This window comes from Sciurus carolinensis, chromosome 10, assembly GCF_902686445.1.
Source record: "Sciurus carolinensis chromosome 10, mSciCar1.2, whole genome shotgun sequence".
Classification (NCBI taxonomy): Eukaryota; Metazoa; Chordata; class Mammalia; order Rodentia; family Sciuridae; genus Sciurus; species Sciurus carolinensis.
The window spans coordinates 134,850,756-134,870,782 of NC_062222.1; the positions used below are offsets into that span (position 1 = coordinate 134,850,756).

The window sequence follows — 20,027 nt, forward strand, 5'->3', positions numbered from 1 at the left end:
ACTCAAGAGACATTAGCTACACTTTACTTTTCATTTTTGTGTGTGTGTGTGTGTATATATATGTATATATGTATATATATATATATATTAGCAATATATAGTAGTTATTTTATTTTATTTTATTTTATTTTATAGTAGTTATTTTATTTATTTATATGTGATGCTGAGAATCAAACCAGTGCCTTGCACGTGCTAGGCAAGTGCTCTGCCACTGAACCACAACCCCAGCCTTTACTTTTCATTTTTGGTAATGCCTCTTAAAGTTCTGCAAATGGTTTTATAGAGCCATTTTTAAAAAATAGCATACTTTTTATTTAGTTATAGTGTTATGTGACAAACTGTCCATTTCTAAAGAAGTATAGTCAGTTATTTTAATGCACTCAAAATTCCTAATTAATCTCAAAATAATCATGCTATATTTAGTTGTTTCTTTAGAATTAGATTAACTTTATTTTTACAAAGCATAGTGTAGATTAATTGAAACAAAAATAATGTAGTTTGAATAATTCTAAAATGTCTCTCAGAAGTAATTTGAATATCTGATTTGAGGAATTAAGATTTTGGAGACAGGAGGTAATGGTTTTAATGAGAATCAGTCTTAACCATTTGATATTTTCCAAAGAAAATTTCTTCATTTTTAACATTGAATTTTCAAGGTTTTATCAATTCATACCGTCTCCCCTTTCTCAAACTTTTAAAGGTGTTATACTGTATATTATAAATCACACATATAGTATACCATATACATATCACATTATGTAATACCTACATATAACTTTCCTATAATTAGACATGATGACTTTAATAACATTACAAATTAAAGAAATGTACAATTGGAGTCATGAGACACAGCATGCACAGGAAGCTTCCAAAATAACCACACAGTGTGTCATTGCATTTTTTGACATAGTGTTCCCTTATCACTTGGGATTCCCAGTTTGCTTAGGAGATCACCACCTCACGTATATTTGGGAGACTTCAGTAATTGTATAAGCCATTTATAAATTAGTGTATTTGAATATAAAGTGCTATTATTATTATTATTACTCTTAGTTCAAAATGACTCCATGTGTGGGCATCACAGACTCAATTTTGCCTTGGCTTTTGCTTAAGTATCCTGCAACCTAATGATCACTGTGATTTTTTGAGAACTTTGCTATTTGGCTTTAAAGGAAACTAAATTACTTGTCTGAGAGAACATCTGTTGAGCAGGGCAACAAAGTGGGAACCCTTTCAGGGACCTGCAATCCCCAGACTATTTTCAGAGTAGCGCAGGGTGTTACTTGCCTTTTCATCTTCTCTCGCGAGCCTGCGGTGGAGCCTACCAGTGGCTGCGCGGTGTGACAGTGTCCCATCCTGATGGCCAGCGAAGTGCACTTGTACATCATGGACTTCATTCCCTTCATTTCTAATGAAGCACGCGCTGATAGACACAACCCACGTGCACAGAATGTCTTGGAGCTGGGTTTTAACAGTGCAGGGATGCTGAGGCCAAAAAGTCTGCCACCCACTGGAGTGGGGTCATTAACCTTGGCCACTTAGCATCTTGGTGACCAGTGACCTCCCTTTCTTCAATATATCTTTTATGGGAATTTTAACTTGCCTATTATCCTGGTAATTTAATACATAACTCTTTCTTGGACTCCCAAAATACAGACTTAATGGATTATAATCATTTAGGGCCCAGGAAGCCATTAGGCATTTTCAGGGAAAGACAGAAGTGAGGCTGCCCAAAAACATAGCAGTGCCCCAGCACTGTGGTCAGGAGGGAGCACAGTGTCGTAATTTCTTGAAGAGGGTCTTAATGCAGCCGTGCAATTGAGTGGAATGGGGAAAGGGAGGGCTCTTGGCTCAGTCTGCTCTTTAGTTTGGGGACCCAGGTGGCAACTTGATGGACACCTTCTGCAGGTCTGAGTGTGCAGGCTGTGTGCACACAGCTGTGGTTTCATGTAGCAGCATCCATTCTCCACAGCCTGTTCTGTCCCAGTGGGATTACTGAGAACTAGTAAATGAGAGGTGACTAAAGACCACAGAGGAGCACCTCTCCTGCATGAAACCTCTTTTTCTCTTGTGAGCATGTCCACCAAGGCTGGGAGGCAGCAGAGAGGGGCCATCTCTGTGTCCCATTGTGTTTCAGGAGGTCCCACCCTGTTTGGGGCTCCCATATTCGCACCTCAGGAGGCGCACGTGGGCTGCCTGTCGTCTTAGGAGCAAGTGGTGAAGTGGAGTCAGGCTGAAGAACAGGGAGCAGGTTACTGCTGTTCAGCAGAACTCCCTCTGCTCTCCAGCAGGAGAGGAGCCTGCCGTGCAAATACATGCATTCAGCTTCACCACAGGTTTCTACCTGGAGGGCCATTTGATGATTTAGAGGAAAAGATGTAGAGACTTCACTGCGCGTCATCTCTGTGAGAGCTAAGTGTGAGGATCAGAGATGCCACTGTCCTGCTCTGGGGAGAGTGTCCTGTTCCATGTGAAAAAGGACATGGGATCATTTAAACATTTTAAATAATCGTTGTTCAAATGCTAGTACTGGTTTTACAAATTGTTGTGTTTTGTTTTGCTTTGTTTTAGGTGAGAAACCTTTTGAATGTAACATATGTGGGAAACATTTCTCTCAGGTGGGAATACTCTTATTTACTATTGATAATCGGAAACCTGAAATGCAGTCTTTATTTTTGTTATGAATAAGACACCCTCTTGTACTTGGAGTGAAGCCTCTGATAATATCTGTGACTTGAAGATTTCAGAATAAGTCAGGAGATAGTTTTCAAGAACACAAACTTCTCGTTCACAGGTGGGAGTGGGGGCACATTTTGTTCTGTGTGCAAGTTCTCACCGTGCCTTTTCCTTTTCCCTACCAAGGATGGGTCCCATCCTAGACCATGCCTTTTCTTTGGTGAATGAAGTTCCCGTACACCACACAGAGTGTGGCTTCTCTGGAGCCTACAGATGATGTTCCACTAACAGTCTTCTTATTCTTAACAGGACTAGATGTTAAGATATTTTCGGGGGAAAAAATAGATTAAACCTTTGTGTGCGCTTGCGCACTTGTGTGTGTGTGGCGGGGAGGTACTGGGGATTAAACCCAGGGATGCTTCATCACTGAGCTATATCCCCAGCCCTTTTGGGGTTTTTATTTTGAAACAGGGTCTTACTAAATTGCAGAGGCTGACCTTGAACCTGGAGTCCTCCCACCTCACCTTCCTAAGTAGCTGGGGTTACAGGTGTGCACCACTGTTCCCAGCCTAATCGTTTTTATTACCTGCTTTTACTGCTCTCTTTTAGCTGACCTCCATTAAGATCATTTGGACAGGTAGTTAATTCTCTCATTCAGAAAATTTTATTGTACCTTCTTGTGGGCAGATACTGTGCTAGGCACTGGACACAAGCCTAGAGATTTAATGTTTTACTGAAAAGTTCTAGAAATACCTGACTTTTGGGCTCCTGCTTTTCTCTCTGAAATATGAAATTCATCTCTTCATGACCAGGTGCGGAGTACTGGGCTTCCAGAGGGAAACCAGATGGCAGCTGCTCCTGGGGCCTGAGGGCAGATGCGTATAGCTGCTGCTCAGCTAGGAAAATAAGCCTGGGCTGTTCCCATTGGGAGTGGGAGACCCTTGGTGTGGAAGGGCTGGAAGGGAGGCCTGCAGAGTGTGGAAGCAGAGAGTGCCGCCTTGTCCCCCACAGCCAGCCTTTTAGTGTCCCCTTCATCACTGAGGGTGTGCACCCCCTTACCCACACACCCAGACCTGCCGACCTAGTTCCACTCCACTTCCTATCATTGACTGCCTGCTTGCAGTGACATCACAAATCCAGCATTCTTCATGTGTGTGACGACCCTGTCCTCCTGGATGTTGAGTTCCTCTGGCTGGACGGTGTGTGTATCATCCATCAGGTGCTCCCCTGCAGGAAGTGGTGAGCTTGTGATGAGCAGAGTTGAGATGAGCAGAGTGCCCGTCCCTCCTCCACCGTTCTAGTGGCGACCCTGGCTTCCTCCTGCTTGCTGGGCCCAAGGGTCCGAGCTTGGTCTCTAGAGCCAGGTGTTCTGGATTTGAAGCCTGCCTCTGTCGAGTCTCACTGCTGTGTGACATTGAGCAAGTGTATTTTCTTATCGGTAAAATAAGGAAAATAAAGTTGCTTACCCCAGCAGAGTGTGCAGGAGGGAGGGAGTTAGGCTAAGTTCTTAGCGTGGAGCCTGGCAGTAGCAAGTCACTCTCTGCTTTCCTGTTGCCGCCGCCCGCCTCCCTCACCAGCCCTCGCTGCTTTGGGTCCCAGTCTTCCTGTGGGACCTCCCTGCCCCTACTTCCCACGCCTTTGGTGTTATGGACAAGCCCAAGAACTGCATTCAGGGGCGTTGATAATGAGGGATCACAACTTTTCTGGTTGTTTTTCTTCTTTTTTTGTATGTGTGTGTTTTTTTTTCTTTTTCATTTTTCTTATTCTTACAATGGGAACACTACTACTTCATGGACACAGACATGAAAGCCCTTTCTACATTTAAATTGCAATAATACAGCGTGCTTTGACATTCTGCTCAGAAACCTTCCATGGCTCCCTCTGGTAGCCAAACAAAGTAAAGCCAACATCTAGGCCTCCTTGCATTTGCCTCCCTTCTCTTCTGACCGTGACGCCTGGTGCCTACCCTCAGAGACGCTGATTCCCTGGTTTGGGTGGGCTCGAGTACTGTGGTTATTTAGAATACAGTGATTTTGCTGGGTAGACAAGTTTGACACCTGCTTCAGGTCCTGGCCTTCGCTTGCCCTTGCCCTTTTAAATCGTAGCAAGGCAGTCCTGTCTGGAACAGACGCCCTCTTCTTTTCTTCTGAGTTAGTGACTATGTTTTTGTTAGGTTTCTATTTTATTTTTAATTTTTGGTACCAGAGATGGAATCCAGAGGCATTTTATCACTGAGCTAATTCTCCAGCCCTTTTTGTTTTTTATTTTTAGGTAGGGCCTCACTAAGTTGCTGAGGCTAGCCTTGAACTTGAAATCCTCCTGCCTGAGCCTGTTGAGTTGCTGGGAATGCAGGTGTGCATCACCACACCAGATTTTGTTAGGTTTCTGTGAACATAGAGTTATCTATAGCCACAGTCTTTAAATGTAGGTTGCAGTGCTTTTTTATGGCGAAATGATGAAATTTTTATGAACAAGAATTGTTTTAAAGACTTCATTCACCAAGTGTTTATTGCAAGCCTGTCCATGAGCTTCACTGCGGCTAGAGAGGACAAAAGTAAGGCCTCAAGGAGCTTATCGTTCAGAGGAAGAGGTAACCATTTGAACCATCAGGGACACTCACACACGGAACGAGCTGTGCCGGAATGTGTAGGGGAACAGTGTGGGGAGAGGAGAGTGGTCCTTCTCCTGAAAGGTGTGGTGTAGGCAGGGCGAGGGCAACGGCTACAGAGCACCCTGGAGACAAGGTGTGCAATGCCAGAAGTCCCTGGCACTCCAGGGCGGGAGAGCAGCAGTGCTGTCTGCTTGGGGATGTAGGGCACACGATGCCCACCCTGTCCTTCAGCTCTGCTCATGAATGAGAATGCAGGTCTGTGGCTGCAGGGCATTGGCCTCCCCCATGTCTTTTGCCAGCAGTGTTTTAGTAGCAGTGAGCGCCCAAAGATCTTTCCTTCTGAGAATTGGAAAGTTTAAAAAACACAAGAATTTCTTACCCTGTAAACTGAGGATTTAGTGTTTAGTACAGTTAGATTTTATTAAGAAGTTAACTGCAACTTCATTAATGAGCCAGCACACTCCGTGGCCTTCGGCTTGGGAAAGCTGGTATCCTGTCTCATTGTGCACACAGAACACGTAACCTGCATGCTGCGCCTCTCCAGGTCTTGCGCAACAGTCCCCACGTTGCTTTGGAGTGTGGCTGTGACTTTTCTGAGGTGCCATGTCTCCTGTGCAGTGCACACAGACATGTGGAGTACATCCAGGGCAGTGACGGAGCAGGAAATCCGGCACACTCAGCTGCCTTTGGAAAAGGAGCATTTGTTCTGTCCCTCAGGGAGGCAGAAAGAAAAGTGCTGGGCAGTCTCGCAGGTTGAGTCCTGAGAGCCAGGAGCGGGTGAGAGGCAGTGGTCTCCCCATATCTGTGTCTGAACTGGGTGACTCCCTCGGTCCCAATGCTCAGGACACCCTCTAGGTGTCTGCTGAGACGCAGAGGTCCCAGGGTATAGGACTAATACCAGGGTGATCTTTTCCCCACTCCACGATGAAAATGTCAAAAATGAGGACATCAAAATGAACTTCTGCAATTTATCTTTTTAATTTTACTACTTCATGGAATCCTAAGTCTTGATACTCCTGAACTAGATGACTTTTAAGGTTTCAGATCCCTTTTACCTCTAAGTCTTGAGATTCCTTGACTTGGTTATATCATCACTCAGCTGCCCTTGAGACAACTCACAAAAGGGAATGGAGGCTGTTGGTCATGTTTAAACACTGATGTTCAAGACAGTGTCGGAAGAGTTCATTATAAAATCATTCAATTCAGGGGTTTCTTTTCTATTCAGACTTTCTGTTAAGTTCATCTTTATTTAAAGTGGTATTTACCTAAAAAAAATTGAAATTCCTTTACTGGTGATATTTTTATCATAGTTTTAACAGCATAAACTTTGGAGTCAGCAGGTAAATCTGAATTAGAGAATTCAATCCAAATTTTATGACCTGAAACCAGTAATTTACCTCCCAGATTCCTCAGTTGACTTCTGTACAGAATATGATATGCTTTCTAAGACCCACGACAACTAGGAATGGTGGATGCACTTGTAATCCCAGCTTTTGGGAGGCTGAAGTGGGAGGATCTCTTGACTTTATGCAGGATCTCAAGACTGGCCTGGGCAACATAAAACCCATCTCAAAAAAAAAAACAGTGGCAACTGAGTTAAATATTCTACGTGACCACTTAGCAAAGGGCTTCATTCATGGTAAACGCTTAATAAATGAAAGCTGTTAGCATTGTTACCACCTTGTAAGGTTTTAATGAACACAAACAGAGATGGTTTTAACGTGGCCTGTGCACTCAGGAGGTCCTCTACGTGGTAGTATGGCAGAAGCTTGCCAAGCATAAAACCAAAGCTCAGGCCTTGCAGGCCCAGGTGTGCTGTATGACCTGTATTGATTATATTCAGAGAGTCATCTAAACAGAATGAATAGTTCTATTAGTTTTATTTAATCTACTTCTATAATATTTATCAGACTTACATGTGCTCCTTACTTTTGATACACAGAATTGAACCCAAGGGTGTTCAACCACTGAGCCACATCCCCAGCCCTTTTTATGCTGAGACAGGGTCTCACTAAGTTGCCTAGGACCTCACTAAATTGCTGACTTTGAACTTGCAATCTTTCTGCCTCAGCCTCCTGAGCCATGTGCACCACTGCACTTGGCCAAACGTGCTGATTTATCTGGCAGAAAGAATCGTCTTCATCATATGTTTCCAGTAGGAAGTAGGTAAAGAAGCATGTGGAAGTTTTTTCCAAGTGCTAATTAAGAGGAAGACCATTTGATCATATTTGCTCTGAAAATAAATGATGTCTTTTTAAAAAGGGAAAGTCAAGCCTTACTGAAGCTTAACTTGGAGGCTTTCAGTTGTGGTACACAGTTCACAAAACGACTTGAAGCCACAGGGTCCTGCTGGCCATTGAGCAGCAGTGCTGTTCAGATTGTTCCAGGACTGATGGGCTTAAAGCCACTAGTGATGTGTCACTCCCACTCTCCCTGGGTGCTAAGTGGACTGTTGTGTTGACTGCTGAGAACGTGCTGGCTTATTCAGGGTTTCTCCACAAGTGGAGGAGTTTAGCCTCACACAGACCAGTGTTTATTTGCAGCCCAACCATGAAACTAGAGTAATTACGTTATTCATCTGAATCTGTTTTCCATCTAGAAAATAGAAATGATATTAGCAGATAACCAGTGATGTGTGCATTTCAACAAATATGTATTACTGTTGATATTTATTGTGATTTTACTCTTCTTGTAGTTATTCTGTTAACAACTGGATGTTTCCCAAAGTTTTGCCAAATTATTTCTCTTCATTTGTAGAAAATAAACCTAAGTTCTCTTAAGCTGTATTTTTTAAAATATATTTTATTGTAAACAAATGGGATACATGTTGTTTCTGTTTGTACCTGAAGTAGAGGCATACCATTTGTGTAATCATACATTTACATAGGGTAATGGTGTTTGATTCATTCAGTTATTTTTTTCCTTCCCCCCCCACTCCTCCCACCCCTCTTTTCCCTCTATACAGTCCCTCCTTCCTCCATTCTTGCCCCCCTCCCACCCCCCATTATGTGTCATCATCCACTTATCAGCGAGATCATTCGTCCTTTGGTTTTTTGAGATTGGCTTATCTCACTTAGCATGATATTCTCCAATTTCATCCATTTGCCTGCAAATGCCATAATTTTATTATTCTTTATGGCTGAGTAATATTCCATTGTATATATATACCACAGTTTCTTTATCCATTCATCAATTGAAGGACACCTAGGTTGGCTTCACAATCTGGCTATTGTAAATTGAGCAGCTATGAACATTGATGTGGCTGTATCTCTGTAGTATGCTGATTTTAAGTCCTTTGGGTATAAGCCAAGGAGTGGGATAACTGGGTCAAATGGTGGTTCCATCCCAAGCTTTCTGAGGAATCTCTACACTGCTTTCCAGAGTGGCTGCACTAATTTGCAACCCCACCAGCAATGTATGAGTGTACCTTTTTCCCTACATCCTCGCCAACACCTATTGTTGCTTGTATTCTTGATAATCGTCATTCTAATTGGGGTGAGATGGAATCTTAGGGTAGTTTTGATTTGTATTTCTCTTATTACTGGAGATGTTGAACATTGTTTCATATATCTATTGATTGCTTGTAGATGATCTTCTGTGAAGCATCTGTTCATTTCCTTAGCCCATTTGTTGATTGGATTATTTGCATTCTTGGTGTAGAGTTTTTTGAGTTCTTTATATATTCTGGAAATTAGTGCTTTATCTGAAGTATGAGTGGCAAAGATTTTCTCCCACTCTGTAGGTTCTATCTTCACATTGCTGATAGTTTCCTTTGCTGAGAGAAAGCTTTTTAGTTTGAATCTATCCCAGTTATTGATTCTTGCTTTTATTTCTTGTGCTATGGGAGTCCCGTTAAGGAAGTCTGATCCTACGCCGACATGTTGAAGATTTGTACCTACTTTTACTTCTGTAAGATGCAGGGTCTCTTGTCTGATTCCAAGGTCCTTGATCCATTTTGAGTTGATTTTTGTGCAGGGTGAGAGATAGAGGTTTAGTTTCATTCTGCTGCATATTTATTTCCAGTTTTCCCAGCACCATTTGTTGAAGAGGCTATCTTTTCTCCATTGCATATTTTTGGTACCTTTGTCTAGTATGAGAAAATCATATTTTATTTGGGTTTGTGTCCATGTCCTCTATTCTGTACCATTGATCTACGTATTTTGGTAGCAATACCATGCCATTTTTGTTACTATTGCTTTGTAGTATAGTCAAAGTTCTGGTATTGTGATACCCCCTGTTTCACTCTTCCTGCTAAGGATTGCTTAAGCTGTATTTATCTTAGTCTTAAATGTAAGCGTCTTACTTGGTATTTCCCAGGGTGTGACAGACATCATGAACCTCCATGTCATATAGCCCACAAATTTTTTATGATCGTGTTTCCACTCACAGGTGGATATGAGATTCATCTTAAGACCTATAACCATGAACCATCTGTGCATTTTACTTAAAGTATACTTTGCAAAATTAAAAAGCCAGTTTCTTGGTTGGATGCTGTTCATTCTCACACATTGTCTCCCTAGTACATCTTGCCTACACATTATTGCCCCTGGGCATCCTAGTTTATTTGTGTGTTGTCTTTTGGTAACAGAGCACTATAAAAAATTAAATGGGGAAAATGACAGCTTGAGACTATTAAATTATGGCAGTATAAGGCACTGTCTCCAAAGCCTAATTCAAAATATTTCCGAGTAGTTTTTTTAAGATCTAAAGTGTTTGCAATTTTAATTTCACTGTACTTTAGGTAACTTGATATTGACTTCCCATTGATTAGTACTTGGAAATCTATTTGGTGATCTCCATTTCAGTGTAACTTTGCAGAGCCTTGCTAGATTCAGAAATTAGGAACTCAGAAGGCTCCATGGTACCGCTGAGTTTCTCCTGATTTGCATTTTTGTACAAAGGTCAAAATGACAGGCCTGTCAGGCAAAACCAACTGTGCTGCCCCAGAAATACTTTTAAGAAATGCCTTCTCTTCCTTATGCACAAAGGCACCTGTTTAAAGAAAGAAACAGTGAATACTGGGGTAAGCATATACAAGTGCTGCTTTGTTTTTCCAAGTTATGTTGCGCATAGCTATCCAAATAAAGTACATCAGGGTCTGTATAAAATACTGACTGGGGACCAGAGCCACCTCCCAAGTGCTGGGTGAGTTACCAGAGGTGGCAAGGCCATAGCCAGGGCTCCTGTGTGCTGCAAGTGGCTGCACCAGAGGAAGCACCGGCTGTCCTGACCTCCTTGCACATGGCTTCATATAAGTGTACCTCTCTAGTCTTCACTGGAAGTTGGGTTGAACCTGGCTGAATCTGTCAGTTTTCCTTTTGAATTTATAGAACTTGAAAAAAAAAGAAACCTTCCATTATTAGTTTTTTTTTTTTGTTTTCCTCTCTTTACAGGCAGGCAACTTGCAGACTCACTTACGCAGGCACTCTGGTGAAAAACCCTACATCTGCGAGATCTGTGGAAAGAGGTTTGTCCTGGGCTTGTCCTGCTTGCATGGAGGGTTCAGGGGACATGCTGGGTATCTTCATTCAGTGTTGTGGTGGGTGAACCTTTACTCCACCACTGTGGAGCCTAGGGACGTTCACGCCCTCTGACTTTTCATGTGACACAAAATTTAAAAGAAAGAAAATCTGGGGCAGGAGTCTTAGGAAGGAAATGGGACTTATATGAAACATCATTTTGTAGTAAAACTTTCATTCATGCAGAATGTCATGAACATAGACTAATGTCCCAAGGAGGGCATGTCTAGTAGTGACTCGAGACTTGCCACCTGAGTGACTGAACTTCAGGGCAGGTGGCAGGAGGGTGATGCTAGGCCTCAGTGGGCAGGTAGCTTTTGCTCTGGGAAGTGAGAGCTGAGCTGGCTGTAGAGGATCGGATGCAGGTGGAATGAGGTGGGTAGCAATTTGCTCTGCACAGTGTGGTGAAGAGGAGGGGCCCGTCCCCAGACGCAGGCCACAGCCTCCTTCCCTCACTTGGTTGTTTCAGGGGTCTCCTACTCTGCCTTCCAGCTGTCAGGCTAAAAATCACAGGTGTCAGCCAGGACTACTAGCCACAGGCCTGGGTAGATTTGTTAGATGCCTACTGTGTGCTCAGTGCCATAGTGGCAGCATAAAATTCAGCAGCACAGATTCTGTCTCTGACAAGTTCCTACTGAAGTGTCAGGGTCAGAGACTGGAGAGCTGGTGGGAGGCAGAGCCCTCTAATTCTGTGGTGGCACCTGCTGTGGGAACAGCAGAGGCAGGAGCACCTCCTGATTCAGGCTCAGGTACACCGTCTCTGCTGTTGGTAGAAAATGGGTCAGAATGAAAGCTGCAGAGCAGCCACGCCCCGCTTTCTGCTGCAGCTGCCACAGCCATGGATTGTCGCCCTTGCTCCTGAATGTCATCTTCTCCCAGTGTTTCTAGTCAGCAGTTTCTGAGTTCCATGTAGAGTCGTCACCTCTGTGTGCAGCCCCTTCCCCAGAATGCAGGGTATTCCTATCAGATATGCCAGGAAGGGAGGAGCACAGACTTCCTGGATCAGGGTACTGACCGTGTGTGGACTCAGTCTTCCTGGCTGAACAGTGGGCTGAAAATGGGTGTGAGACAGTGTGAGGGGACAGTTATGAGGTATCTGACCTGTCACCTGGACACAGCCCTGCTCAGCAGAGACCAGTTGTCTCCATTCAGAGCCTTTCTTCCTCTGCTGTCGGATGTGTGTGTGAGTCTCCATGTGACTCCAGGAGAGCTCGTTCCCTCATGGTCTGCAGGTGCGAGAGGGTGAGGCTTCTCAGAAGCCTTCCTTGCGCGCTGCCTTTTGGTTCTGACCTCACCTGAGTGGGGAGAGCCGAGCTGCACTGGCCCGGGCTCCGCAGGACTGGGATCCGCACAGAGGGCCTCACTCTGCTCCCAGCCAGGGCCCTTCTCCTCCTTTATGGCCCTCAGGAAGTGAGGCAGAGGCCTGCAGGGTCTGCTCCTGTGCTGGAAAGCTGAGGAAGGGAGTGAGGTGGAACCAGGCAGAGAAGGGGCAAAAACAAGACGTGGCATTATTTTCTGCTTTCCTTAAGAAAGAGACCAGGAAAGATGGTTTGAATGCACATTTCAGGGAAGCCGGCCACTTCTGCTGCCACCCTGAGTCAGAGCGGGACGCATTGCCTTCTCCCTCAGCAGCTCGGTTACCGGGGTCCTCAGGAGTGCCGCCAGGCTCATCATGGAAGCCTCAAATTGCTTTGCAGGTTTGCAGCCTCCGGTGATGTCCAGCGTCACATTATCATTCACTCAGGAGAAAAGCCACACCTGTGCGACACCTGTGGCCGAGGTACAGCAGAGCGCCCTCCTTTACCTTGAAGATCTGCTCCAAGCCGTCCTGTCCTTCAGCTTACCGCCTGTTGTGGTCTCCCTAGGGTTCAGCAACTTCAGTAACTTGAAGGAGCACAAAAAGACGCACACGGCCGACCAAGTCTTCACCTGCGACCAGTGTGGGAAGTCCTTCAACATGCAGAGGAAGCTGGTGAAGCACAGGGTCCGGCACACGGGGGAGCGGCCCTACAGCTGCTCTGCCTGCGGTGAGCCCCTGCCTTGCCCCACAGAGGGCAGCCGGCTGCCCGTGGGGTGGAGGGCACGTCCTGCTCCTGAGCTGGTAGTCCCTGGCTTCTTCCCAGGCGAGATGACAGTGACACGCTTCTTTGCCACCTCACGTGGCCTCTCATTCCAGCGTTCAGGATGTGCTCACAGTGTGCCTGTGAGGTGTCAGGAGCCATTGCCAGTGCTCGGGATGAAAAGATGACCATGAGTCCCAGGCTCTGAAGGCCTGTGTCTAGGTGGGAAGGCGTGAGCTCTGGGGGTGCTGGAGACCAGGGTGTCCTGCTGGAGCCCTGGGAGCACGTGTTGGGGGCAGAAGGGTGGCCTTTGTGGGGTCATGGTTTATACAGCAGAGGGCATGTCTGTGGCTTGGTGACATCAGCGCAGAGGAGCATGAAAGCTGGCAGGCTCAGCATGGGCACGTTGCTGCCCAGATGAGGATGCAGAGACTGGGGCTGGGGAGCCTGTGAGTGCGTGGGGTTCGGCCCCCAGGAGAGATGTGCGTCCAGGACAGGCATCTGACCGTGCAGACTGACCCGTGGCGAATAGACGAGCAACATTGGTCTTCTTGACAGTCGCTTTAGAACAAATGGGGACAATGCTCAGAGTCCAGCTGTGGGATTCTGGAGCAAGGTGCTGTTGCGAGTGGCTTGTTCTAATTGCGCTGGCATCTTAACTAGGGCAGGACTCCGGGGATGCAGCCAGAAGGCAGCTGTGTTCTCGGCTCCCCGTTCTAATTGTACACAAACCTAGGCCGCTCCGTGCCGCTTGAAGCCCTCTTAGAAAGTAAAGTCCCATCACTTTTAAATCATAGGTCGGTCTCAGATCACTAATTTAAAATGTCACTTCTAAATAATTATCACAACTGTGGACTTGGTTCAAAGTGAAATTTCATCTTCCCTCCCCAGCTAGGACTGCTGCTGCCCAGGTCCCGCCAGTGGAGGAAGGGAAGGGAGACCCACCTCCTGCTTCCACCCTGCCCCTGTTTCTGACTCACCAGGTCAACTCTGGGGAACAGAGGAGTTCTTACAGGACAGGGGCCTCGAGATGGTGTTCCCATGCTATAGAATTCACCTGCTTAAAGTGAATAGTCGGGGTCTTCATGGGTTCCCCACCATACTCTCATTTTAGGACCTTTTCAAGACCCCAAAAGGAAAATCCTCACACCCATTAGCACTCACTCCCTTTCCCACCCCAGCCACCAGCAGTCAGCTGTCTGCTTCTGTCTCCTGTCTCCATGGATTGCCTGTTCCAGACAGTTCTGTAGTGGAGTTACACCCACGGTCCCGGTCGCCGCCTTCTTTGACTCTTCCATATAGATACAGTACGTGTGCTGTGGACATCGAGGGACAGGTTTATGTGTGGATGTGTGTTTCACTTTCTCAGGCATGTAGACAGCCTCCAACGGTGGCTCACATTCTGAGCTCTGCCCGTTGAGAACTGTGCTCTCTTGGGGTCACTGCTTGGTCCTGAAGACAGGCTTCCCGCTCCCGCCACACCTGACTGCTGTCAGATGCCGCTGTGCTTTCCCTTGCCCTGGGCTTTGCTACAGCTGGTGCCTGGGAAGCTGTTCCTTGGTGTCTCCCAGCCTCCAGGCAACTCTTATAGGTGGATTCGTGGCAGCTCAACTCGACTTCCATTGGTCCGTGGCTACACGCGTGTTTTGTGCAGAACATGCCCTCAGTGTGGTGCCAACTCTCCTCTCTGCCGCCGGTGCACACTTGCCTGGCCTTGCAGGAGAGAGGTGCCATCTTGTCATGCTTCCTCACAGCAGGGGCACAGGTGGAGCCCGGCTCCTCTATGTGCGTGAGGCATAAAGACTCCTCCCATTCTTTCTGCTGTTGAGAGTTGTGAAGATTCTGTGCCCAGTGATGTGCCCGAGTTGTGGTATCCACACGTAGGTAAACACGGGCAGCATGGGCACGCACAGCAGTAAGCTACAGTGCTGAGGCCTCTGATGACGAGTGCCCGGGCCCGAGTGCACACGCGCATGGCATCAGGGCAGGGCAGAAAGTGCTTTCACTGTGTCCCATGGAGACAGCCCAGTGCAGGGCAGATGGCAGCAGTGGAACAGGCAGTTACCGTGGTGTGCTGATTGGATTTTCCATGGAAAAGTGCCCAGCGTTTAAGTGTGGATGGTTCCGTCAGGGTGTTTTGTGGACTGTCACGGTGCTTTTCCTTAGTACCTCACCTGTTGTGTGACTAGGGTGGAGAGCAGGCATGGGAGGAGAAGGGCGAGTGAGGAAGCAGGGTCTCCACACACATGATGCAGGGGTGGTGTCCTGTGTGGATGTGACCTTGGTATTGATTGGCAGCTTCTTGCCTGTTTTGATTATGCAACTCCATCTCTTTCCTTTACCAAGGAAGTAGGCCGGAGAAGTCATATGTGTACTATCTTGTTAGGAGCTGAGTACATAAATACCTTCAGGAAAGGTGTTTCTAGGTTACAGATTGTCGTATTGGACTTAGGGACATCAGGGAGACTGACGAGGGGCACCCATGTGGGGCACGCTGGCCTGCAGGTGGCCTCAGTGCAGGGGTCAGTGAGTCTCTGGAGGACTCTTGCTGAGACTCAGAACCCACAGGCTGGTAATGGGGACTGCAGCAGAAGTACTGCCCCAAAGTGACAGGTGCCACCAGGCCACCAGCTCTCCTTAAACATGGTCAGTCGGTGTCTGGGGGTAAAGGGGATCCTTCCAGAATCCACTTCAAACCCTTGTCTCCTCTCTGCAGGGAAGTGCTTTGGGGGCTCGGGCGACCTGCGCAGGCACGTCCGCACGCACACTGGGGAGAAGCCCTACACGTGTGAGGTCTGCAGCAAGTGCTTCACGCGCTCGGCCGTGCTGCGGCGGCACAAGAAGATGCACTGCCGGGCGGATGCCCAGAGCCCGGGCGTGCTGGAGGAGCTCAGTCGCGCCATGGAGACCTCGGACCTGGAGAAGTCTCAGGGCCCCGACTCCTTCTCCCAGGACGTGTCAGTCACACTGATGCCCGTGTCGGTCAAGCTCCCTGTCCCCCCAGTGGAAAACGCCACCACAGAATTTGACAGCCACCCGACCGGCTCCTATTGTAAGTTACGCTCCATGATTCCCCCTCAGGGTGCCAGTGACCAGGAGAAACTGAGCTTGGATGCGGCTAAGCTGACCAAGCCCCAGGGGCCACAGGCCCAGCCCCAGGCCTACGCCTACCCAGACATGGGCAGCCCGCCCAGCAGCGAGCCCCTGCAGGCCGAGGGCACGGCCATGGTCCGCTCCTCTCTGGCTGCTTTGGACAATCACTGCGCTGATCCCCTGGGCGGCCGTGCGTCTTCCACGGCTTACAGGAACTCAGAGGGACAGTTCTTCTCCAGCATGACTCTCTGGGGACTGGCGATGAAGACACTGCAGAATGAAAATGAGTTGGACCAGTGACCCCAGGTCAGCACCTCTTGCCCCGGCGAGATTTTCTCAGTGTGGCCACCTGGTCTCGAGGCCACGGTCCTCCCATCCTCCTGCACCTGGTCCCTGCCTCCCACCTGAGAATATTCAGATGGGTCCCCTCCTGACAGTGGCAGGTGACCTGCTGACCCCCCTGGAGGCGGGCCTGGGAGTGGGGCTCCCAGAGCCCAGGGCAGGAGAGGCCATCTCGTCCCTTCAGCCAGTGAGGGAGCGCATGCTTCTTGTCAACTACTGCACACTTCGTGTCAAAGGAAAAATCTATGTATGATAATACAAACGTTATTTTTGCATTTTTACAAGATTGAAATTTTTAGCATCTTGTATTTTTATTTACAGATTCTATTTGTATATGAAACATAATTTAATTTGAATAAACAACTCGTTTTCTATATAATATTATTTGTTTTCTCCAGCATTTTTAATAATATGAAGATCATAGTGGTATAAAAATAAATATCATTGTACAAGGCCCTGGGTTTGATCCTTGGCACTGACAAAAAATTAAAAATAAATGTTAGTGCAGTCTTGGCAACAGGGAGGAGTACCAAGCCCGGTCGTTCTGCCACAGGGCGCGGGAACCCCAGAGCAATGAACAGCCTACTCCCCACAGCCACGCAGCCTCTGGATCCTCTCTGGTTTTCTTCTTCAGCATGAGGTAAATATCCCACCAGGCTCAGGGGGTCTGCTCACCCGCTTGAGGTGCCCCCCGGCCTCTGGCCCTTGGCCCGGCTTCCTGAACACGCGTTTCCTCCTTGCCTTCCCAGCAGGATGGCAGCCTGCACTGTCACTGTACTGTCAGGGGGATCGCGAGGTGGAGGCACCGCCCCTCCTGGGGACGGATGGTCTGCCGCTGGAGGGCCTGCGGCGCCAAGTCCTCGGTCAGCGGCTCTCACCCAGACGGGTACCCGAGAGAGCGCCTGGGGAGGCGAGTCCTCACGGAAGACAGTCGCAGGGCAGGCGTCCACAGCAAAGCCAGTGGCAGGCTCCCTTCCTGGGTTCCCAGCCACCCGCAGCACGGCAGTCCACAAGGCCAGCACAGGCTGGCCAGCGTCCCTGCCCTGCACGGGGAGCAGCGCAGCCTCGTGAGGACTCGGCACCTTGCACGGGCTGTGCTGGGATGGACCTGGGGTTTGTTTGCCATCTCCCACTGCCTGGGGCTCCTCTGCTGTCCTGACCCCAGTGGCCCTTCGTTCTCCTGGCCCTGTCCCCCTGTGGATCCTCAGCCAGGCTCCTTCCACAGCCAGCACGCCATGGCTTCCGCCAGCCCCTCACATTCACCAGCAACCTCTGGCTCTGCCCTCTGCCTGGCAGGGCGAGCTGTGCGGGGCTGGCTCCTTGGAAGGCAGGCACGGGAGCCCTCAGCCTCGCAGCCCTCCTCCGATTCGGATCACCGCTCTTCCGCATGACTCTCCTCCCACCCCATTCAGGCCTCCCGCCCTGCCCCTTCCTCTCCATCTTGCTCCCCACGGAACACAGAAGCAAACAGAGAGGAACTCTGAAGCTCCCACACCACCCCCTTCCTGGCGTCTGTCTGTGGACGGCACCCTGTCCCAAACCAAAGCTCCCTGCCCCTCAGTACCTCCTGCTGTCTCACTGGGGCTTAGCACTGGGACCCACGGTGTGTTTGGCATCCTGCTCTGAGATGCAAGCTCTGGGATTTTGTCTCCTGTTCGCTGCTGTTCCTGGTGCCCAGAGCAGTTACTGGCACTCAGCAAGTGCTCAATAAATAATCGCAAAATCGGTATTTGTGGAACACATCTTAGTTGAAGTGTTGGGCATCCTAGGTTGACTCTCATAAGCCCTGTTCATTCCCCACTAGTCCATGGAAACGCCTCATCAGGCCACTGATGACCACCTCTCCCTGGCTAAATCCAGTGGCAAGTTTTCCATCCCCAACCTGGATGCCCCCGAGCAGGACCTGACACCTCAGCCGGGAGCCACCCTAGAGGACCACCCTCCTTCCCACCTCCACAGGGCCACCCTTGAGAGCCTCCTCTCTGCCCCTGCCCGCTCCCTGCTCTCCTCATGACGGAGGACCTGGAGTGCTATTTGCCCGTGACCTCCACTTGGGCCTGTCCTGGGCCTCTCCCCAGAACTCCAGAATCATCCACCCAACTGCCACCAACACCATCCTGCTGTTCCACCGACACCTCAAGCCCACAGCTTTGAGACCGCGTCCCCTGTCCTGTCCCGCCCTCTCCTCCCCTGCTCTCATCAGGCGGCACAGCCATTCTTCCGGAAGCTAGAGCTAAAGACCCCAAGAGCTACCCACTTCCCCCAGGACACACCGTGGGTTCTGCCTCCACACCAGGGAGACTTGCCATCAGCTCAGAGGGCCTGACTCTCCTGGACTGGGCTGGCCAAGCTGAAGAAATATGCGTGCTGGGGACAGCAGTTTGAGCTTGTGAAATGAAACTGTAGGGAGAAACTAAGACCAGAGCTCTTTACACTTCCTAAGTCCTCTCTTTCTCCCTTTGCCACCCTGCCCTAAAGTCTTCCCCTAAATAAAGAAAAATCGAGATGAGGTGAAAACGCTTGGATTTGGGTAAACACATGCATGCCCAGAAAATCAGCTGGCGGTGGGTCGGGTTGAACTGTGCTGCGCACGCAGCGTGGGCGACTCGGGAGAATGGGGGTGGCCGCCTGCTCGCGCCCCCACGCACCAGGGGCCAGCTGTGTTCTCGGCTCCTTCACTGGCCAGCACGTGACACCTGCCTTTCCCTCTCCAGTCTCAGTGTCCCGACTATGGAGCAAGCGACTACAGAATTTTAATGCTATTGCTCTGTGACTCTCTGCAAATAGCCTGGGATGAGGAACCTATAAAACCTGCCAAGGCCAAGAGCTGCCTTTCATTATGAAATTAGCAGGCAGAGGCCCAGAGGCTGGACAGGTCATCAAAAAAAGAATGAGCTAGAAGGGACCTTAGGAATGACCTGCCATTTCCACGGCCTTTGCTTCCACGGTCTTCCAGAAGGTTCCTAGCCACACGGGTGTTCACGAACGCTGACTCCTTAGGTCAGGGTCGAGGCCTGGGTAGCTGCATCTTAGCAGGTGTTCCAGAGGGGGAGGCAGGCAGTGTGAGGATAGATTCTGACCTCGGCTAAACTGCCGTCCTATAGATGCCCTGGCACCCAACGCACGTGCTGCTTGGTCTGCGTGCCTCTTCGCGGGGCAAGCCGTCATGAACCCCTTCCCTGGTCCAAGGACGTTGGTACCAACGTTCCAAATCCCTGTGTAGAGCTCCCCCCTCGCCCTGCCCCAGCTGAGGATGTGCCAGGGCGCCACAGAGTCCTGGGTGGGTGGCAGGTGCTGGAGGCCCCACCACCAGGCTGTTCTGTGTGGGCTCCCTGCGGCCACCAGGTGGCAGCATCACCACACACAGCCGCGGACACGCAGCTGGGCTGGGCGACCTCAGCTGAAGGCTGACAAGGCTCCTCCTGGCCATGTGGCATTCCTGCAGCCCTGTGCAGATGGCAGAGCCAGGGAGCCTATGGTGCCGTGGCCGTCCCTGGCTGGTTTGGAGGAATGTGTCCCAAGAAGGGAAGTCACCTGCCCGGTTGTCTCAGCCTTGCTGTGAGCCCTCTACACCCCAGACTCCAGTGTCGGCACTGTGTCCGGTCAGCACAGTCCAGGCCCCTGCCCTCCCAGCGCTCAAGAGGGAAACCCACCTTCAACCTTGGGCATCTGGGCCTCATGACTCTGGCTATAAAAAGGGGTTGAAAAATAGCTCTAAGCCAGGGT

General features: G+C 49.1%; 1 protein-coding gene across 2 annotated transcripts in view; it reads left to right on the forward strand.

Annotated features, from left to right (window-relative positions):
- Zbtb49 (zinc finger and BTB domain containing 49) overlaps nucleotides 1-16,668 on the forward strand; it is a 24,790-nt gene extending 8,122 nt beyond the window's left edge. For both annotated transcript variants that reach the window (XM_047566417.1, XM_047566416.1), the window contains exons 4-8: nucleotides 2,572-2,618; nucleotides 10,681-10,754; nucleotides 12,504-12,586; nucleotides 12,672-12,833; nucleotides 15,583-16,668. In XM_047566417.1, coding sequence (XP_047422373.1) covers nucleotides 2,572-2,618; nucleotides 10,681-10,754; nucleotides 12,504-12,586; nucleotides 12,672-12,833; nucleotides 15,583-16,259 — 1,043 coding nt within the window. In that variant the 3' untranslated portion in view covers nucleotides 16,260-16,668. The remainder of the gene's footprint in view (nucleotides 1-2,571; nucleotides 2,619-10,680; nucleotides 10,755-12,503; nucleotides 12,587-12,671; nucleotides 12,834-15,582) is intronic.
- Nucleotides 16,669-20,027: the final 3,359 nt, after the last annotated feature.